Source organism: Hippopotamus amphibius, chromosome 12 (assembly GCF_030028045.1).
Source record: "Hippopotamus amphibius kiboko isolate mHipAmp2 chromosome 12, mHipAmp2.hap2, whole genome shotgun sequence".
Classification (NCBI taxonomy): domain Eukaryota; kingdom Metazoa; phylum Chordata; class Mammalia; order Artiodactyla; family Hippopotamidae; genus Hippopotamus; species Hippopotamus amphibius.
Genome location: NC_080197.1, coordinates 76,031,286 through 76,052,837, shown reverse-complemented (window position 1 = coordinate 76,052,837; position 21,552 = coordinate 76,031,286). Strand labels below are relative to the sequence as shown.

The 21,552-nt window shown below is 47.9% G+C and overlaps 2 protein-coding genes across 11 annotated transcripts in view; both read right to left on the bottom strand.

Annotated features, from left to right (window-relative positions):
* ANO2 (anoctamin 2) overlaps positions 1 to 13,292 on the bottom strand; it is a 357,498-nt gene extending 344,206 nt beyond the window's left edge. For 7 of the 8 annotated variants that reach the window (XM_057702095.1, XM_057702097.1, XM_057702098.1 and 4 more), the window contains exon 1: positions 1,470 to 1,527. In XM_057702095.1, coding sequence (XP_057558078.1) covers positions 1,470 to 1,497 — 28 coding nt within the window. In that variant the 5' untranslated portion in view covers positions 1,498 to 1,527. Of the gene's footprint in view, positions 1 to 1,469; positions 1,528 to 13,103 lie in introns of those variants that run through there. The other variant, XM_057702096.1, reaches the window with a different exon arrangement.
* Positions 13,293 to 16,947: 3,655 nt separating this feature from the next.
* Positions 16,948 to 21,552, bottom strand: part of VWF (von Willebrand factor) — a 130,755-nt gene continuing 126,150 nt past the window's right edge. For all 3 annotated transcript variants that reach the window (XM_057702124.1, XM_057702122.1, XM_057702123.1), the window contains 5 exons: positions 20,759 to 20,857; positions 19,891 to 20,019; positions 19,333 to 19,372; positions 17,649 to 17,743; positions 16,948 to 17,244 (listed from right to left, as the gene is read on the bottom strand). In XM_057702124.1, the coding sequence (XP_057558107.1) occupies positions 17,056 to 17,244; positions 17,649 to 17,743; positions 19,333 to 19,372; positions 19,891 to 20,019; positions 20,759 to 20,857 (552 nt within the window). In that variant the 3' untranslated portion in view covers positions 16,948 to 17,055. The remainder of the gene's footprint in view (positions 17,245 to 17,648; positions 17,744 to 19,332; positions 19,373 to 19,890; positions 20,020 to 20,758; positions 20,858 to 21,552) is intronic.

The following is a 21,552-nucleotide window of genomic DNA, read 5'->3' as shown; positions in this document are numbered from 1 at the left end:
TGTTTTCCGAGTCTTGCCCTTTTGTTGTCCCTTCCCTGGGCTGCCCAAGGCCCCTCCCCAGCCTGGTCCCCATATTCTGAGCCTGCATCCCTCCCTCCACATCCACTACCAGGGGCTTCCAACACCCACTGCCTTGGCTAAGAAGCTAACTCACCCCAAAGCATGAACACCCCATGCTGACACCCTGAGATAATCTAAGTGAAAGCATTTTGAAAACTTAAAGGCTCTATAGACATCACTAGACGTGCATGTTTACAGGGAAGGAGGCTTTGCCTGAAGGAACACCATCTAATAGTGGGCGCCGTGCACTGAGATAGGCAAGGGGGGAGGTGCTGGAAGGTGGAAGTTTTTTCCAGACCCTTCAAATCATGCCACACTTCTCAGACAGGGTGGCAGGAATCTTCAGGGTCTCAGCAAAGGTTCAGAGCTAGGAGGGGCCTCTAAATAGGGCAGAAGGGTAAGAGGAGGATGTGGCGAGCTAGCGGGGGTGAGAAAAGCTCAGACAGTAGGTGATGGTGGGAAAAGTGGAGCAAAGGGACCAGGACACACAGTCAAGAGCCAGGCAGTGCCAGGCTGGACAGAGAAAGAGCAGGAAGTGGACTCCCCAGGCACAGAGGAGGACGAGGTGAGTTATCAGGACCCGAGAAGCTTTCCAGAGCCTCCAAGAGAGGCAGCAGCAAGAGGAGGTTTCCCGTGGGAGCTGGGCTTCCAGGCAGCAGGGCTCTCCCTCGAAGTTTCTCTCATGGCATCATCACTGTCTCATTACCAACCACTGGCAGATGAGTGTGAGATGCCCAGAAAAATAGGGTAGCCCCCGTCACCAGCCTTCCGAGGCCACTGCTTCCAGCAAAACCAGACAGGCCAGGGCTGCCCTGAGGGGAACAGAGCAGCCATGCCCTCCCAGGCTGAGGACAAGACACCGGGCAGGGGTGGTCCTACTGACAGGCAGGCCCTCGGGAGCCTCAGAGCCACCTGAGCACTTTCAGATTTTGAGAGGCTCACCTGGAGCCTCGCAAGCATCCTGGGATGGATGGATTTCATTTCAGAGTCAACCCTTCCCCTGAGGTCTCACCCTGCATTCTTGCATGAATTTGATCCAGGACAACAGTCCAAATTTGAGACGCTAAACACAAAATTTGGACCCCATGGCCCTGCTGATGGCCCCACCCTTTGCCCCATAGGTCCTGCTGAATGTCACCTTTCTCAGCCCCCGAACGCGGCCAAAGTGACAGAAGGACTGCCCTCCAGTCCCCTCCCCGCTAAAGGACCATCTGCCGATCTGCCTCAGCTCTGCCCATCTCACCGCCTTGCTCAAAGGCAGCCCTCTCTCCCCTGATGTGCAAATGCCCGCTTCCTGAAGATGATACCGCCACAGTCTGCATCCCTGCCTTGAACCTGGATAATAAGCGTTAACTGGCCTCCCTGCCACTCATCTTCTCCACTCCCATGCAGCTCTGATCTCCACTCACCATGCAGCTGGTGACAATTTACTCCCATGCGGTGGCTTCCCACTCTTCTTAGGATGAAGACCAAAGTGCCTGACTGGTGCACAGGACCTTTCATCATCTGAGCCCCGCCTACCTGTCTAAGCTGCTTCATCTCCCAACACCCACACACAGCCTACCCTCCCCCTTCCAGCCCCTCCCCCATTGCATTGTCATGTCATGCTCCAGGTACAATTGACCATTGGGAATGGGGGGAAGACAGGGGGGAATGTACATATATATAATCTTCCACGTCTCTATTCATTCTAGAACCATTTAACTTCCCAGGCACTGAATAACACATTGGAAAGACAAGGTAAATAGCACACGCTCCTTCCTGTCAAGCCCTAGGTGCTCCCAAGGAAGGCAGACAAGTAAGGAAGGAAAATAGACTAATAAGGAGATAATTTCAAGAATAAGAGAAGAGCTAAAGTTGGAATCTGAACAAGGACCTACAGAAGTGCTCTGCCTAAAGATATTGGGAAAGGCCTTCCAGAACACTCAACTTTTGAGATGCACCTAGAAAAGATAAGTAAGCATCTTCCAATGGGCAAGAGAGGAAAGGAGATTCCAGGGAGAAAGGCAATCATTTACATGGTCCCTTGCAAACAGCCGCTGGTCTTGGCTGTTTCAGATCATCAACCTCCTGAAAGCAGGGACTGCCTCCCTCCTCCCGCTCCTTTTCCTCCCACATAGTCCCAAGAGGTGGCCACTAATGTGGTGGGATTTGAGGGGCAAAGAAAGGATCCTTCTGGTTTATAGAACACAATTTTTAACATGGCCTGCAAGGCTCTTTACTATCATTCACGTCAATCTTCCCCATGTCAATTATTTCCTGCCAGTCACTCCATACACACACACACACACACACACACACACACACACGCACACACGCACACACACACGCACGCACAGACACACACGCGCACACACATACCCTGGAAACACTGAACTACTTGCAGCTTCTAGAAGGTGACCAGCTTTTCCTGATCTTTAGTCTTTGGAGTGGTTCTCCCTTCTGCCCTAAATGTCTCTCCTAAATGCGACAGCCATCGCAAATCCCACTCTGCTAACATGCATGGTTCGCAAGTTATAATAACATTAAAGCAGGAGAGCAACATGGTTAGATACATCAGAAAGATCACTCTGGCTATGGTGAGGATAAGTGGAGTGTCAGGGGAAGGATGGATGGGCGGATGGATGGATGGATGGATGGATGGATGGATGGATAGATGGATAGACGGTAGGATGGATGGATGGATGGACAGATGATAGGATGCATGGAGAGATGATAGGATGGATGGATGGATGGATGGATGGATGGATGGATGGATGGATGGATAGATGGATGGATGAATAGATGATAGGATGGATGGATGGATGGATGGATGGATGATAGGATGCATGGATAGATGATTGGATGGATGGATCCCTAACTCCTTTGCCACCACAGGTGACCTTGTATAAAACTTTTATTTCACTAGTCACTCTGCTACTCAAAACCTCCATTGTCTTGGGGCTTACAAACAACTTGGGATTCAAAGACTTCCATATCTGGCTGTTACATATCTCTGGTCCCTAATTCATCCATCAGATAATAACATTCCTTTTTAGCCAGACCTGCCTCCAAACTGATTTTCACTCTGTGCCTTTGCTCACACAGTCACCCCTGCTTGGAATGTTCTCTCCACTTGTCTAAATCTCATCCAGAGAAAGTCCTACTCCTACACCAAGCCTTTCCTAACCACTTAGGAAAGTCCTCAAGAAGTTCAGAAAATTTGCCTTTTTTATCTGTGTATTCCTAGCACAGAACTCTGGATGCAATAGGGGCTCAGTAAACATTTGGAGATAACAATACAGGGAATGAGAGAATCCCTTCTTGTGAGTGAATGAGTGGAGTGCCCTCTGAATTGGGCACAGACCTTCCCTAATCATAACAACAACTACAACACTAACAGCTGGCACCCGACATGTGCCAGGCACTGTTCTGAGCACTTTCCATGTATCGACTCATTTAGTCTTCATGGTAATGCCATGAGATCGGTATTATTGTTGTCCCCACTTTACTGATGAGAAAACAGGCATAGAGAGGTCAGGTGAGTTTCCCAAGGTCACCAGCTAGTAAGTGACATACTCACAGTCTACACTTCTAACCACTAGGCTCTACGGTGCAAAAGAAAGAGGGACAGCCAAGACTACTCCATTCGTCCTTTGCTACCTGGACATTCTTAACATCCCTCACCTCTTTAAAAAAGGCTTTTAAGAAACAGCATTTACAGTCAATGCTCAGATCCAAGGTCCTAAAAACGAAGACCAGGGACAAAGAAAGGTATAAGAAAATCATTTCAGGAAGTGCTTCCCACCATGACAAAATCCACAGATCGGGACTTAGATAAGGTGCCCAAATGAGACCTATTCATTGGCAGCCCATCCTACACTGTGGTTTGAAGTGTGAGACTGATGAGACTGAGGTATAGATGCCCTTCCCTCTGTGTCATGGGGATGTGGCCCGTCTACAACATAACTGGTCAAAGCTGTTCTGTTAGCTAGTTAATTATAACCTGTTTTGCAAGTACATTAACATGAAAGAGCATGAAGATGCAACTGTGAGCAAACTGTAATCCTTCCCCCAGCCCTCTGCGCGCGCACACACACACACCCCACTTTCATGAGGTTGACTGACTCCTCTCTTGGGTATACAGCCCTCATCCTCCTCCTTCACCCACAAACATCTCCCATCTCTGACCCTTCTCTTCCTCCTGGGTGTAACCAAGACCGATGATCTCTTTCTTATTCCCTTCTCTCCAAAGAAGGTGGAACAGATTTCTGTTGCCCAAAATGTACTGGCCCTAAGGTTAATGCCTAAGACAGCTCTTTCAATCATAGCTCCCCGCTGAAGCTGCTGGAGCCTGGATGAATCTAGAGGGATTCAGCCTATGTGAGGGATATGGATGAACCTGAGATTTTTATAAAACATCCCAGGCACATTTGTAGTCTATTAGAAATTGCTCAGCAATTTTCTCTATGTTACAGCATTGTTAATGGGTATAAGTACATTCATATCATATAGACAAACCTTCCTCTGCTAGACTGTACTCGCCTTGAGGCTAGGACTCGTGCCTGTCTTCTTCACCACTGAATCCTTAGCCCCAAGCAGGACGACGAGCACGTAATCAGCTTTGGGAGTAGGGCAAGTGCTTTCCCACAGCTTCAGAAAAGGGAAGTCTCGACAGCAAGCATCCTTTGCGATGATAACACCATGCAGAAGCTTGGAAAAATGTTCATGTACACACTTGAGACACTCCTAGGGACTCCCATAATTACTGGGTGGGACTTTAAGGGGGACTGGAGATCCCGTAATAACTAGTGGGGGAAACACTTGGGAGACATCTTTTTTAATGTCTCATAACTTCGCCTCTACTAGGTGTCCTAGCCAAATACAGATTGCCCTCACCAGATGTGTCCTCATTTGCCTATCAGTGAAGTTACAATCAGCACATTCCAAAGGACAGAACTAGGAGAAGAAGTTCTGGAGAAGGAGAAATAGAAGCACCACTCTATGGGGAGGGTAGAGGGCAACGTGCCATGGGAAATCAGACCTAAAATATGAGGATTCAGCGATCAGTAAAAGCGAGGACAAATGGGCACAGAGTGGTTCTCAACCTTGGATGCTCGCTGGAATCACCTACAAAGTTTAAATGAAGGTTAAAACATTGATGTCTGGTTCCACTTCAAGATCCGGACTTATTTGCTTGGGGTGTTCTATTGTGCTCCCAGGGTTGAGACCATTGGTCTATAGAATCACTAACAGAGTCAAAAATGTGAGCACAGACCTAGTCACAGGTCCTGAAATATTAGAAGGAAGAAGCATCACCTAGAATGTGAACAAGGGAAGCTTAGGACAAATAAAACGAAGGGCCACTTAGCACAGTGAAGGTAAATATTTAGAACTAGAGACCTGCCTTGGCCTCAGTGTTAAAAAAAAAAAAGTTGGGTGCTGCTTGAGCCTAGAAGCAAGGGAAGCGTCTCAATGGAGAAGGAAAATCTCCACACTTGGCACCCATGAGCTTGGCCCACTGCTACAGCAGAGATGTGTGCTTCTACCTGGGGAAGGACCCACCCACGCAGCTTCTGACTGTTAAAGTTAGAGCCTTGATCACAAAACCAGCTTGAGAATCAAAAGGGGTAGCAATGGGTCTACACAAGCCAAGTAAAGGCAAATGCTAGATTTCATTAAAGGTAGTTAACTTGTGCCTGATGAGTTGATACACTTTATAAGCATAAAAGCATATCTTTTTTTTTTTTTTTTTTTGGCTGTGTTGGGTCCTTGTTGCTGTTTGCAGTCTTCTCTAGTTGCGTAGTTAAGACTCTGTGCTCCCAATGCAGGGAGCCCAGGTTCTATACCTGGTCGGGGAAATAAGATCCCACATAGCCCAACTAGAGAGCCTGTATACCACAACTACTGAGCCTGCACACTCTAGAGCCCACACACTGCAACTAGAGAAGCCCACGTGACACAATTAGAGACACACCTTATAGAAGAACTGGAGACACACCTACCTGCCGTAACAAACAGGAAGGCACGCATCTTCCTCTGAATTGACAGCACAGATACGTGATTCTCCAGGAGGACCGTAGAGATAAGTATGTAACACCATTGTGACACACCACACATTGAAAAAGCAGCTTTCTTAAAATGTAGCCCTCGGGTAGAATTTTATCATTTCACGTAACTTCAGAGGTTCATAGCCAAGTCCCACAGCTAAACACCTTGGTTACATCCTTCATAATAAAATTTTTATTGGAAAAAAATTTTAATATGCAACCATACCTCTGATTCATGAATTATTTTTATAATTTCTCTTTTTCTCTTTCCTTTAACCCAATGTATTCATTTCATAAAGGTGTGTACTTAAATGCTGCAAAGAATTGAATTCCCTAAGGACAAATCAGATTCAAATTCTGAGTCCCAAAGAATCAAATTGCTTGGGTTTCAAGGACCAGTGAAGTATGTATTTCACATTTAAAAGAAGATTCACAATGCCTTCACTTTCTCTAACTTACACTAGCCAGATATCACTTTTTTAATTTTTTAAATATTATTTTAAAAGACGCAACTGCGCAAATCATAACTACAATTAGGGACCACCTCACACCAGTTCAGAATGGCCATCATCAAAAAATCTACAAGCAACAAATGCTGGAGAGGGTGTGGAGAAAACAAACTCTCCTACACTGTTTGTGGGAATGTAAATGGTGCAGCCATAATGGAAAACAGTATAGAGGTTCCTTAAAAAATTAAAAATAGAGCTACCATATGATCCAGCAATCCCAATCCTGGGCATATATCCCGAGAAAACTATAATTCAAAAAGATACTTGCACCCCAATGTTCACTACAGCACTATTTACAATAGCCAAGACCTGGAAGCAACCTAAATGTTCATGAACAGAGGAGTGGATAAAGACGATGTGGTACATATATACAATGGAATATTACTTAGCCATAAGAGGGAACAAAATTGTGCCATTTGTAGAGACGTGGATGGACCTAGAGACTGTCATACAACGTGAAGTAAGTCAGAAAGAGAAAAACAAACATCGTATGTTAATGCATGTATGTAGAATCTAGAAAAATGGTACAGATGAACTTATTTGCAAAGCAGAAATAGAGACACAGATGTAGAGAACAAGTTTATGGACACCAAGGGGGAAAAGGGAGGGTGGGATGAATTGAGAGATTGGGATTAACATATATACACTACTATGTATAGAATAGATAACTAATGAGAACCTACTGTATGGTGCAGGCAACTCTACTCAGTGCTCTGTGGTGACCTAAATGGGAAGGAAATCCAAAAAGGAGGGGATATATGTATACGTATAGCTGATTCACTTTGCTGTACAGCAAAGACTACCACAACATTGTAAAGCAACTATACTCCAATAAAAATTAAAAAAAAAAAAGATGTAGTATATATACAATGGAATATTACTCAGCCATAAAAAAGAATGAAATAATGCCATTTGCAGCAACATGGATGGACCTAGAATTTATCATACTAAGTGAAGTAAGACAGACAGAGAAAGACAAATAACATATGATATCATTTATATGTTGAATCTTTAAAAATAATATAAATGAACTTATTTATAAAATAGAAACAGACTCACAGACATGGAAAACAAATTTATGGTTACCAAAGGGGAAAGGGGGTGGGGGAAGGATAAATTAGGAGTTTTGGATTAGCAAATACAAACTACTACATATAAAATAGATAAACAACACAGTCCTACTGTGTAGCACAGGGAACTATATTCAATGTCCTGTGATGAACCACAGTGGAAAAGGATATGAAAAAAAATGTGCATGTGTGTGTGTAACTGAATCACTTTGCTGTACACCTGAAACCAACACAACACTGTAAATCAACTATACTTCAATGATAATTTTAAAAAAGATAAAAAGAAGCAGCTGAATCTATTCATCAGCTACTGTCACACCACCTTACCATTCATTCATTCAAGCATTCAAAAACCATTTAATAAGCATTTACCACATACCCTGTCCTGTCCGGGGTGCTGAAACTTGAAGATCTCAGAGCCTACCTGGGGAGACAAATGTCTAAATCTGTAACTTCAGTACAATATAGTAAGTGTGACTGTATCACACCAAACTAACCATTTTTGATAGGCCCCTATGACAGAGACTACAGGCTGCTTACCAAAATGCATGTCCTCCTCTTCTCCCGGAACACACAGCTAGACCATATTTCCTAGCCTCCCTGCTGTCGCCATGAGACTGAATTCCGGCCAGAGGAATGTGAGCAGAGCGATATGTGCTATTTCTAGGCCTGGCCCATAGAAACCTTCCACGCATGCTTCTGTGTCCTCCGCGGTCTTTCCCCCCGCTCAGATAACTGGAATGGCAATTCTCAGGGCCACCTCGGAAGTCATGGCTGAAGTTGGCTGGGCCTCCATCACCTCGGGTCCCTGAAAAGCTTTGTGGAAAAGAGCCACCCCACCAACTTGTTTACCCACCCAGAACTATCACTTTAGCAAGATGTAAACTATTGTTGTATTTTACTCCTTATTTTTTAGCCTATTCGTTGGAGCAGCTAGCTGAGCACTATCTTAATAGAGTGCCCTTCACTATGTGGATAACACTAAATACAGCTGAGCATTACCCTAACGCACCCTTCATTAATGTAGACAATAGTAAGTAACTCCCCTTACAAGTGCAGTAATTCAGCCCAGGGAAATACCATCCACGTCAAATACCTGTGCTTCACAGCCTTGCTCAAACTTCCCCCAACTTGACAGACCGGACAGCCCCCTCACACTTGCAGATGGGGCGAGACTCTCAAAGGTAGGGACCTTTGACCTTTACTGCAGCCTGGCACATAGTAGATGTGAAAAGATGCTGAAAAGATGCTCAGAGAGGGATTTCTGGCCTAAGTCATCTCTTCTGTGCTTTGTGGTTTGGAATTCTGGAGCTTTAGGTGGGTAAATAAGTTGAGAGGATTTGTCACCAGCAGAACTGCACTTTAAGAAATGAAGAAGAAGGGATATATGTAAATGTGTAACTGAATCACTTTGCTCTACACCTGAAACTAACACAACATTGTAAATCCATTATACTCCAATATAAATAAAAATTAAAAAAAAAAGAAATGCTGAAGCACATTATCCACAATGAAAGGAAATGATAACAGAGACTTGGATAAGAGTTGCTCCTGGGACTTCTCTGGTGGTCCAGTGGGTAAGACTCCGTGCTCCCAATGCAGGGGGCCCCTGATCAGGGAACTAAATCCCACATGTATGCCACAACTAAGATCCCAAGTGCTGCAACTGATACCCAGTGCAACCAAATAAATAAATAAATATTTTTTTAAAAAATCAGAAACAATATAATACATGCCCATGTGAAAAATAATATTCTTTCCAAAAAGCTATTAATGAAACTATAGCTCAACAGGCTGGGCAGTGTCTTATATGTCACACAGATACCACTGTGACATTCTTCTTAAAAAGTTTAACAGTGATGAACTAGTCTCCTTTTCTTAGGCAATGAGACCCACATAACTTATCTCTTTTCTGATCTGCCTGTCAGGAGGCTCATGGGTAGGTTTGTGCTCTGATAGAATATGTTTCCAATCTTTCATTATTTAGCATTTAGTTAATTTATCCTTGATTTAAGTTCTATTGTATCTAGGTTTTCCTTTTGTGTGATTTGCTTGAAGATTAATAAATAACAAATAGAAATAGTTACTGATATAGGCAAAAGTAAAAATGGGTTAAAATGAAGTTAGGGTGGGACTTCCCTGGTGGCGCAGTGGTTAAGAATCCATCTGCCAATGCAGGGGACATGGGTTTGAGCCCTGGTCTGGGAAGATCCCACATGCCACGGAGCAACTAAGCCCGTGCTCCAAAACAAGATAAGCCACCACAATAAGAAGCCCGCACACTGCAACGAAGAGTAGCCCCCACTCACCACAACTAGGGAAAGCCCATGTGCAGCAACGAAGACCTAATGCAGCCAAATAATAATAATAAAATAATCTTTTTTAAAGTTCAACTGCTTAAAAAAAGTTAGGATGAAGAATAATTACCAACATTTTAAAAATAGGTATTTTATTTATTTGCATTTAATTTTTTTCACAATGGGCTTGGTTCATTACTTCTTAATTTTTAAGCTATTTTAATCAGTTAATGATGAATAACAGGCTAGAAAGTGGGAATTATCCCTTCCTCAGTAAACCAGTCAGAAGATGTAAGAATGTTTTATACCTGTGTCTGCTACCCAGAGGGAGGATCTGACCCCGGCTGCTTGTGAGAACTGCCATCCTTTCTCAGTTTCAGCACAAGTTAACTTAGTTGGAGAGCTGTCAGCCAGACAGACGTATAAATTATTTTCTTAGAGTTTCTGGTGGAAGGGCAGGGTTGTCAGTAGGAGCCAAAGAAAGACCTCTAGTACATCTTGAAATACCTGAAGTATGGACAGGGCTAATTTCATTGGTGTGGCCTGAAACAAGCCCATACGTGACTCTGGCTCCTCCTTCTCGTGTGGATGTGGCTGCTACACTATTAGATCATCTTAGGGCACCTAGAGTCCTGAATGTAAGGTCCTGAAGGGCCAGTGTGTGCCCTTGTTGATCGCTGTAGCTCCAGAACTGAGCACTGGCTTGGCAGGTGTGCTCTGAACTCATGTGAGCTGCGTGCCCAGGTGCCTGGTGTGCATATCCACAGAAATGAGCATAAGCCAGGTTTGCCAGAGCCCATCAGACCCTGGGCAAGTCCTCTGCCCCCCGTGGGTCAGTCTCTCCCACGTGCCTGTGAACCACAGATGAGGAACTCAGGAAATCTGTGCTCAGGAAGTCATGTCCCAAGCGGAGATTACAGTGGCATCTTGCCTTAGGAGTCTGTTGATGCCAACTCGCCTTTTTGGGCTTGACCCCACTAAATAAACTAACCACGATGATTTCAGATTGGAAGTCACGTCAAGGCAAGGCTTGCCTGGAGTATGACCACAGCACCACCTAACAGCCTTGCAAAATTAGCATCTCCCTAAGGGCCTCAGTTCCATCCACATTTCCCACCCACCCCTCCCTGGCTGCCTCTACCCTTCCCTCTAATGGCTTCTTAAGAACAGAACAAAAGTATCAAGGCAAGGTGGTGGGGAAATGAGTTTGAATTCCAAATTTATCCTTCTCTGATGATTCGGAGGTTAATACAATGTAACGGGTATTTCCTAACCTCTCTGAACCTTAGGTTCCTCCTCAATAAATGGACTTAATACTGACCCCCAAATTTGTTGGGAAGCAAAGCATGGTGTCTGGTATACAGACAGGAGATGCTTGATAAAAGTTACTCTTCCCTTTCTCTTTGAAAGTCAAAAACATACAGCCTGAGCCCCAAGACTCCACTCACTCTCACCCTCTCCCTCTTCCTCCAGGTACTGGGCTTGCCCCCTATTTTTTGGACAGCCCAAGCACATTGCTGTCACGGGGTCTTTCACCTCTCCTGCCTTTGCTAGAACATTCTCCAGGTGTCCCAGTGGCTGGTTCTTTCACTGAATGCAATCTCTGTTCAAACTCCTCCTCCCCAACCACCTGATCACAAATAGAGACTGATTCTACTTTGTAGCTAGAGGCAAGATTCTCATCTCTAGTGGTCAGGTTTCCTTCTCTGTGTACTCTAGGGATGCCAGGCACAGACAAGCTCCTCTCAGCCAGCAGAAGCGTCCACAGGATGGGTGGATTTCCAGAAAATCGGGTCCTCATTAGAGAAAATGAAAGACGAGCTCCACTTTAGTCCCCAGTGCCTCTGGCCCCCTAGCCATGCCCTGTAGTGGAAGAGGGCAGAGAAGGGACAGGGAGAAACTGGACCAGAACCTGAGGCTGGTGTTTGGAACCCATCCCCTCCTTTCACAGCCTCCTCCATCAGCTAGCAAAGAGGCCCAGAGCCCACATAGAGGCAACTCAAAGAGCAGTGCAGATGCCTGGAAAGGACCTTCTCAGATGCTTGGCTTCCAAAATGACGGTGCCTGGCAGGACACAGTGAGGGGGTGATTGGGCCCTGGACGCCCAGCAGTTGGGGCAGGGCTCTGACGTCCGGTCCCAAGAACAAAGCCCAGGCCAGTGCAGGGACCCAGAATCTCATCGTCCTCCAGAAGCGCCCCACCTTGTCTAAGATCCTCTCTCACCTGCCACCTGCCTTTGGGCTGAGACCTAACCATGTTCCATGGGAACTTCTGTCCTGGACCAGTGTCCACATGGCCCCGGGGTGTCTCTCCACACCTGCTCACAGTCTCAGGACTGCAGCTGATGCCTGCCTTCCAGTCCCTTCTGCCCACTGTTCATGCCAATGAAGTGGGCACCCCCCCTCCCTGCCACTCCACACCTCTCTCACAAACCACCAGAAACAAGACACCCAACAAAATCCCTTCCCAAGCAAGGTCAACCCTGCCTAAGGGATCTGTCTACTCAGCATCATTTGGTGGTGCAGCAGGAGCATGTCCTGCTCCCCCAAACACTGCCTTAATTTGCTTTTCCTCTGAAAAATAAAAAAGCCCCCAGGAAAGACTCGCCTGTGTTTCCCTGCACCCGGAGATGTAAATGCCCTTCCTGGGTGTGGGTTTGGATAAGGGCTGGAGGAGACGTCTTGAAACTGTGAAGACTCTCTAGGGATGCAAAAGTCAAATTACAGAGGTTGAATTTGAACCTCTGTCCTCAGCAGACTGTTTCTGAATTAAACCTCGGTTGTTTGCTTCACATTGAGATGCGCTAAACTGAACATCCCCTGACTTGTAACAAGGAGAAGATAAAGAGGTAGGAATTGGTAATTCATCACCAAAAAGCCGCTGCACCAATCCTCTGCCTCCTGTCCTACCTCTCCTCTCCTTGATAAGAAATGAGTGTCCAGGAAACTGCTCGGGTGTCCCCCACCTTCCCTACCCCGGGAGAAAGGGATCAGCTCATGCACCACCCCCTCCAGGATCACCTGGGGTCACCAGTCCTGAGGGGTAGAAATTAGATGCCATCTCCTTCACTCCCAGCCCCACTCCCTCCTACAGCTTGCCAGATGCCCAGGACCAGGGTCCTGGAGAGGGAAGACTCACCACGCAGCCCAGCGGTGGTGGCCATTCTGCGGGCGCACAGGACGGGAAACCCGGACTGCTCCGCGGCTGCGCTGGCGCTGGCGTGTGCACTGGCTTATTCAGCTTCGGGGCTAATTCCATCGCGGCTCAACTCCGTCTGGACGTGCCCGCCCCTGCCTGCTGCCGCCGCCGCCTTCTCCTCCCCCATCCCTCCCAGGCCACCCGGCCTCTGGCTGCTGCGCCCTGGGCGCACGGGCGCTCGTCGCGCCACGTGGAGAAAGGAGCGCGCTGCCTGCGGGAGGGTTGAGTCTGGGACACGCTCGGGTTAATGAAGCTGAGGGTAGAGACATGAAGACTGCTGCTCTCCCCGCCCCTCCTAACCTGGTTCGGGTGTGATCATTCAGCCGGATTACGTCGTGAACCGTCTGGCTGATTAGTTTCCAATCCTGCCCGGGAAGCCTGCTTCCCGCTGCCCTGTCCCTGATCGCCTGGGTGGGGGTAGGAGGCTTCCCCCCACCACCCCCACCCCCCGTACCCTCCCACTACACCTGCCTGCACTCTACCTGTCAGCAGCTGTCCCCACCTTTCTCTAGACTAAACAGAGCAGGAGCGGAGGAACCCTGCCCCAGGGACAGGAAGAGGGTCTGCAAGAAGCAAGGGGAGGAGCAGGTTTTAGAAAAGCTGCCGAGGGAGATGCTGGGACCAGCGGAGGAGGTAGGTGGTGAAAGGTCCATCCCAGGAAAAAGAGGAGTTCTATCCTTCTGGAATGGCTTTGGTACCTAGCCATGGGCCGGGCGGTAGAAGAGAAGACCTCCAAAGAGCCTTTCTGGATAACGGAATCTACAATTCCAAGATACCCCCAAGCTAAACAAGTGCATTAACACCAGGGACCCCGAAACTGAAAAGGTATTATTAACAATACATGTCAGGTGGGCTCTGAATGACCTCGGATGTTCCTGTCTCCTGTGCTGATAAGGGGGGGCTGGTGGAGATTGCTCCCCACTTGATAGGTGAGAAACCTGAGGCAGTAAAGGCGAGCAGAAGGAAAACCAAAAGCAGTGTGTGCCAACCCCGGGCTGTATCCTGGCCACCGTGAGTTACTCATGGCTGATGTGGACCCAGACTTCCTCTGCCTCGGCACCCCAGAGGAAATATTTAATTCTAATAACAGTTCTATGAGGTAATTACTGCCTGTGAGCCCATTTCACAGATGAGGAGACTGCAGTGTGAGCAGTCAGGCACTGTGCCTCTGAGGGCTGTATCTGTTCAAGTCTGTGCTTTAACACGGCTCCTGGCTGCTTGAGACAACACTCTTCTCCATCACTTCTGGGAACCCTCCTCTGTGTGTTTTCAATGTCAACAGGACTGGAAACATTTCCAGCATGGTGGTTCCTTATCCATTCCCTCTCTTCTCTCCTTCTAGCACTTTCTTAGTCCCTTGGTCCCTGCATACTCTCTCCTTGAGGCTCCCCCTAAGACTCTCACTTTAGGGGACTGTCCCATCTGGTCTGAGGGTGACAAAAAAGAGAGTCCCTGAAACCAGAGGCAGACCCACCCTGAAATGCATGCAAAGTGGGGAGAGCTCCTGACACACCCAACTACCAGTTTCTCCTTCTGCATCTTTTTTACCCTGCTCCCTGCCATTTTTTAAAATCAAAGCATGCAATTTTCTGACTCAGCTTTTCTCCTGGTAGTAAATTGTCCTATCTGTAAATATGAGGAGAACTCAGGCTATGGAGGTAGTTGGAAAATTAACACCTTCTACTGAAGAGGTAGCCTCCCTGCTGAGTTTCTCTGTGCCAATGCCTCCAGTGGCACCTCTTCCCCAGGTGGAGTGCTAGGCGATCAGTCAGAAGAGAGACAGGTAATTCTCTGGAGGGATCTGGATTCCTACAGAGATTTTAGAGGCTACTCAAAGTTGGAGGTGGGGTGATGGATGGAGGATGACAGCCTTTGAATTATTGAGCAGTTACATAAAACTTCTCTCCATTCCTCCTTCCCACTACCCGGCTAAACTCCCCACCAAAATGACTCAACACAACCCATGCCATTTGCCTGTAATGTATCTTCCCTGGAGGTTCTTCCCCAGCAGTGACAGAAGCGGAAAGACCTAGAAATGCAGCCGTCACTGGTTCCTGTGAGAACAGGGCCGAACCTGTCAGCACTGGGGGGGGTGTGGCACTAGTGGACTGGCCCAGGAGTCCTTGTCCCCAAGTGAAGAGGAAAGTTAGAAACTTACACTCAGCTAAAAATAACTCCCTGCTTGTTTTGCTTTTGTGAAATATGCTTGCTGCACGGAGAAAAACAGGATGACCTAACAATCCAATGTAACTTTAAGATGTTTTGCTAAAAATGAAATGTTCTGCACCTGCTCTTGTAAGTTTCTGTTTGGAAACTTCCATGCTCTGTAAACATGTGCACTATAAAAGCAAACCTCACCCTGAGCTGGGGGCCCAGAACTTTGAAGCATTAGTTCATCTGGGGCCGCCGACCTAATAAACCTGAGTTCTCCAACCCTCCGAGTGTGGTGCTTCGTTTCTTGACAGACCGATTTCTGCAACACAGGTACCTGGGTTCTGAACCTGGCCCGGCCACCCAGCAGCTGTGTGACTTTTGGCAAGTCACTGAGTTCTCTGAGCTGCTCTTTCCTTTGTAAAGAGGCAGAAAAGGGCAGTGGATGAGATGATGTCTAAATTCTTTCCAGCTCCATCGTCCAGTACGTTCAATGAGCTGAGTCTCTCCTGGGTTAGGAGGATCTTGAATGAAGGCCAGCCCTCCATCAGTTCCCTCCTAGCAAGGATGGGTTCTCTATTCTCGTGGGTGCTCTCTCCCCACCTAGAGTCTCCACCGTCTCACCAGCATATACATGTAAGCTTTTTTCATGAAAGTTTAAGAAAGGACGATCTCTTCTTGAGAGCGACAGCATTAGTTAGTGATTTGGGGACCTGGTGAGGTCTGGTGTTATTTACACCCCTTCCCCGTCCAATAAAGGATCCTGGAGTGGGCAGGATCCTTGGCCTCTGGCATCCACCCCAAAAGAAACTCGGCTCCCTCACCCCCCTAGAACAAAGGAAATCCTCAACATTCTGTCACTAACAGTAGAGATATTTAGGGTCCCCTTTTGAGACCTGATTTCCCCATTTTTTTTCTTGTCACTTTTTCCGTTATTTCAGAGCAATTGACAGCTACTCTGGGACTTTCTCGCTTATTTTACCCTCCCAACTGCAAGAGTGAGACTGATGTTCCTGGTTCCAGTTGAGGAAACTAAGTCTGAGAATGGCTAAGGGGCTTGTTGAGGACACACAGTCAAGTGGAGGCCATATGTGGAACCTGGGCAAGCCAGTGCTGGGAGGGACCACATTCCGCACCTGCCAGCTACGTGTTTCCAGCTGCCCAGCCCCCAGCCTCTTGCCCTCCCAAAGGGGCCGCTGCAGGACACAGGCACTGGGTCAGATGAGGGCTCAGAGGAGCCCCTGCACATGTGGTGGGACTCCTTCCCCCCCACGTCAGCCACACTGGCCAGAGCTGGGCAGGAGCCTGGCCCCAGGGCCCCCCTCTGCTCTGCTCAGAAGCCCCTGGATTCAGAGACTGGAGACCCCGGTGTTCCCGAGCAAATCCCTTCTCCTTCAGCCACTGGGCTGTTTCGGAGGAGGCCTGGCCTTCACTGTCCCCTTCCCTCCCCGTGGAAGCCGAGATGCCACTCTCTCCCCGAGATGGGTGGTGCCTCCTGCAGACCCTGGGGCTCGAGTGTTTCCAGACGGACGGAGCCTGTGCTCCCCTCGCCCCCCTCAGCACCAGCCTCAGAGCGCCAGCCCAGCCTACAACAACCGTCTCAGCCTGGATGAACCGTGAGCCTTTGGCCAGGTGACAGATCGGCCTTTATTGTGAGCCCGGCAAGGCCCGGGAGCAGAGCGCGCGTGCGAGCAGGGGTCTCTGAGCTGGTGGCGTCGGGTGTCCGCGGCGGGGCAGCGCCTCACTGGCTGCATTTCCTGGGGGAGCACGTGCACTGCATGGCGTTGAGGACCACGTGGTGGATGAGGGAGCCGTTGGCACAGCTCAGGGGCACCTGCATGGGCTCTGTGTGCGTGGGCGAGCAGCAGGCGCACTGGTCCTGCACGTCCTCCGTGTCGATGGAGTACAGGGCTTTGCTGGTGCATTTTCCCTACAGTGGGGCAGAGAGAGGAGGCCGCTGAGGGGCTGAGGAGTCCCAGGGTGGGGAGGGCCCTGGGGCAGCCTGCTTCCTCCACCTGTCCTCCTCCAAGCGAGCAGGCCTGGCCTCGCCCAGAGAAATCCAGGCCAGCCAGGCAATGTGTAGACATAGCTCTCGGGAGGTCTGAAAGGCCTGTGCTGATGGAACGCTCACACCCAAGCCCTCTAGCTGCAATTTCTATGCCTGATTGATTGTCAGGAAACATAGCTCCCATCTTTCGTAAGTAACTCTCCATTCTCTTCAAAGGACATGTTGAATCACTGCTCAGTTTTTTTTCCTTCTGGGGTCAGAAGTTCCCAGTTTAGAAAAGAAAAAAAAAAAAAAGCTCCCAGTTTCTTTCACTGAGGACCTCTTACCTGGCAGTAGTGAATGTCCACTTTCTCTTCAGACTGACAGTCTCCCACCTTGACGGACAGCCTGGCAGTGATGTCCTTGCATTCAGCCTCCTCACCTACAGGACAGGTGAGAGATGGGACCTGTTCTTCCATACAATACTCTCCAGCCCAGTTCCCTCATTTACTGGAAAGAGGTCAATTTCACAGTAACCAGATCACCAAAGCCAGCCATGCGGAGGGCACGTCTACGGTCCTGGCTCCCCTCAGCGTCTCCTGGCTCTTCATATTCAGAGATATAGTTATCACGGGGTTTAACTCACTTAATGGCGCAATTCTGATTACAGGAGGAGCCTAGATGTGCTGTGCTTTAGCGAAGTCGATGGAGGAGACTTATTTTTATATAACTGTAGACGCTAAAAACCATAATGATCAGAGCAACCCTCTTGTGCTTTTAACTATATCCAAAAGCTAATAGGCAATGAAGTAGCCAATAAATACAATTAATATCTATCCATCCCTGCAAATGTCATTGTCTCCGTGGGGGCTGATTCTAGGAGCCCTTATGGAGTCTCCCCTTTGGGTATAGCTGTCTCCAGGCCACTGGCATGGGTTTCCTTACATACAGGGGTTAATGGCATTCAGATCTGAATCTCTGCTTGGCCCACTGATAGTTCTAAAATTTAATGCCAGCTCACCACTGCCCATCCAAACGCTGGGAGTTTTCCATGCGTAGATGGCTCCAAATCTAAACCAACCTTAAGTACATATTAGCTGGCCTCCCAGCTTCCAAATAATGTCATTTGAAAGTGAAAGCCTACCAACCACATGAAGAGGGTGAATAAGGAAAACATATTGAGGCCAACACACTATATTCTTTCGCTGTAGATTTAAATCCCTGAGTCTGGCCTCTTTTACTTATGGAGGGTCCCCACCTCCTGAAAGCACAGACCAACACAGGCCCCTTTCTGCCTTGCTGCTGGTTTTGCAGGTAATAGCCTCAGAGAGAATGCATCTCCTCTGATGGTTTCCTGACCTCACATTCTTCCACCATGCAGACAGGAGCCATAGAAAGAGATGCTTTCAGACTGTGTTTCAGCAACCTGCAATGTGGTGACAGCAACTACAGGGACTGGCAGAGTGAGCTCTCAAGAAAAGAATGAATGACTGAATGCTGAAGGTATTCGTGTTTTCACTCTTCCTTTACCCCAAAATAAACATAGGAACATGGGCCCACGAACCCCAAAACAAACAAAGAAAAGCCAGCTAAACTAAAACAAAGCCAGCCGCTGCCTTCCCTTCTCTCCGGGATGGCTGCACGACACCCAAAGACTAGAGGCATATAGAGTGTCTGCTCTGTCGAGATTGTGAATCAAGGTGCCTGTCTTCAAGGAGCTCCAGTGGCCGAGAGAAGACATTCTCTCGTGATAGGGCTGTGACCAACCCAAGACTCCGAGAGGGGAAAGGCGGGTAAGAGGCTAGAGATTGTCAGGAGTTTGGAAGGAAGGAGGAAGAGACCACTTCGCAGGCATCTGAAAGGGGACTTGAGCAGGGGGCAGTCCGAGGACATGCAGGGCGGGGTGGCCATTCCCTGCAGAATGGAACACAATGACTGCAATATCTTTCTAGAATAAAGTTCACTCCAAAGAACTGTCCCTGGACTGGACCAGATGGGTTTCAAGGGACAAGCTATTGGTAAAGTACTTACATGTGTCACAGCACGTGCCTGGAATTTTCATGATTTTCCCCTAAGAAAACAGCAAAGCCCTAGATTAGGCACGAATAGTACACAGTGGACACTTTCAGCCACTCCAGGCCAAGTCCTGCCTCTGGACTCACAGCCCTGAGCTTAAGCTCCCAGATGTAAGTGGGCTTTCCCATCACAAATGTGAGCACACTGACCACCCCACGCAGCCAGGCTGAAATGATTCTGATTGTTCCGAATTCTCTTCCAGTTGAGTCAGCGGGATCATCCTTCCCAGGTGAGACTGGAAATCCGTTTTCTCTCTCACCTTCCCATTCAAGGATCCCAGATCCAGTCTCCCCCAAGGGCAGGTATTTTCTTAAAGCATCGTATCATTGAGAGAGCTTTGCCTTTCCACAGGCTTTAATTCTGTAATTTGGTTGATTTTTAAACTAGGTCAGGGTGCTCCTTGGACACGGGGATTCACGGCAGAGCTTGACTGCTGTTCAGAAGAACCTTCTTCTTAGAGTCAAAGATGTAGACAGTCAAGAGGAAAGCAGGGCCTGAGCTCCGGCTACTCACCCCCTCGGCCAGACATTTGTGTCCATCAAAGGGCGGGCAGCCCGTGACCCTCTTCTCCCAGATGAACTCGCCTCTCTTGTCAACTCTGCAGAAGTGGTTGTCACAGCCGTCCTGCAGCGTCTCGTCTCGCTGAAAGGGAAGAAGGGAGGGGGGCAGAGCACATTTGAAGACGGTGTTGGGGTTACAAAGCCACTTCAGACCATGACCTTGACTCCTTGGAGTTGTTGACACAATTCGAGGACTATGGAACAAGACTGAGACAGTGTGTGCAAAGTCTTCACACCTAGAACCCAGAATAGAGGTGGCGTCCAGTTTTACAACTTATTGACTGGGAATAGGGCTGCATACGTGCAGGGAATCCCTAAACTCTTCTGACCACTTAACAGCTTAAAGAATTAAGACACAGTGAAGGCAAATTAGTCAATCAATAACTGAACTAGAGGTGAACCAGGTACCACCTCCCAGACCCACCAGCCCACTCTGGCTTTCACAGGTCCGAGTCTGTGTCACCCTGATTGCCAGTCCAGTCTCATAGGTGATCAAGGCTGGAGAAAATCTTAAAGATCAACCAAATCCCAGTCATGGGGCTCTACACCAACTACACTCTTGTCAAGGAGAGTGACAAAATAATTAAATCAAAGAGAAAATTCTGTACCTTCTAAAGGTTATCCATCTTTTCTTTATAAAATCAGAAATAGGTACAAAAAGTCAATATCGACCCAAACTTAGTCCCTCTTTCCTGAAGAAAAGATCTCCATATCTCAATAAAAGTTCTAAAGAAAAGAAAAGAAAAAAGAAAAGAAAAGATCCCCAAATAGGAAACCAGATGGTGATCAGAAGGGGACTCCTGAGTTCAACGTGCCCCCACCTTCAGCATCATGATCTGTCCTCCTCGTAGCTGAATGGTGCAAGCCACAGGCTGGCATCTCCCACAGCACTGGCCTTGAATCTTCTCTTCCTTGTAACCCTGTATCCAGGAGAAAAAGCAGCCTCAGTTAACCTCCCCCAAAGATCCCAATCATAAGCAGGCCAAATGGTAAATGGTTTCATAACCCAGTTGCTCAAACCAGAAATCTGGGGGGGTCATCCTGGTCTTCTCTCTTTTTCTCATTCCCCCACCCCAGCCCTACCCCACTCATCACCAGATTTTGCCAAAAAGTGCATCTTGAATTCATTCACTGCTTCTCATTCCAGGGTCCTCTGTCGTCACCTAGTTCAAGCAATCATCCTCCCCCACTGGACTCTGTCACAGTCGTGACTGCCTTCCTGATCCATCCCTCCCGCCTACAGTAGGGAAAGAAGCGGCAGCTTCCAGGCAGCAGGATTTCACTGTTTTACCAAAATGCCCCCCAGTCTGGGAGACAACATAAGGTAACCAACTTTTTATTTTGCAAAGTATTTTAAACCATGTTAACAAAATAACAACCAAAAAGTGATCATCAGTGGTCTCCTCCCTCCATTAAAATGAAAGCTCTTTTCACTCTTCCCCCCCGCCCCCCCACCCCACACACGCAGAAGCCGAACCAGGAAGAACAAAGTCTAGTAAAGTTTTCTTTGTTTGCTTTGCTTTGTTTGTTTGTTTTTCAGGCGAGGCTTTATTGGGGCCCCTGCTGCAACAAGCGGGGAACGAGAACAAGTAACAGGTACCCATGCTCACTCCCT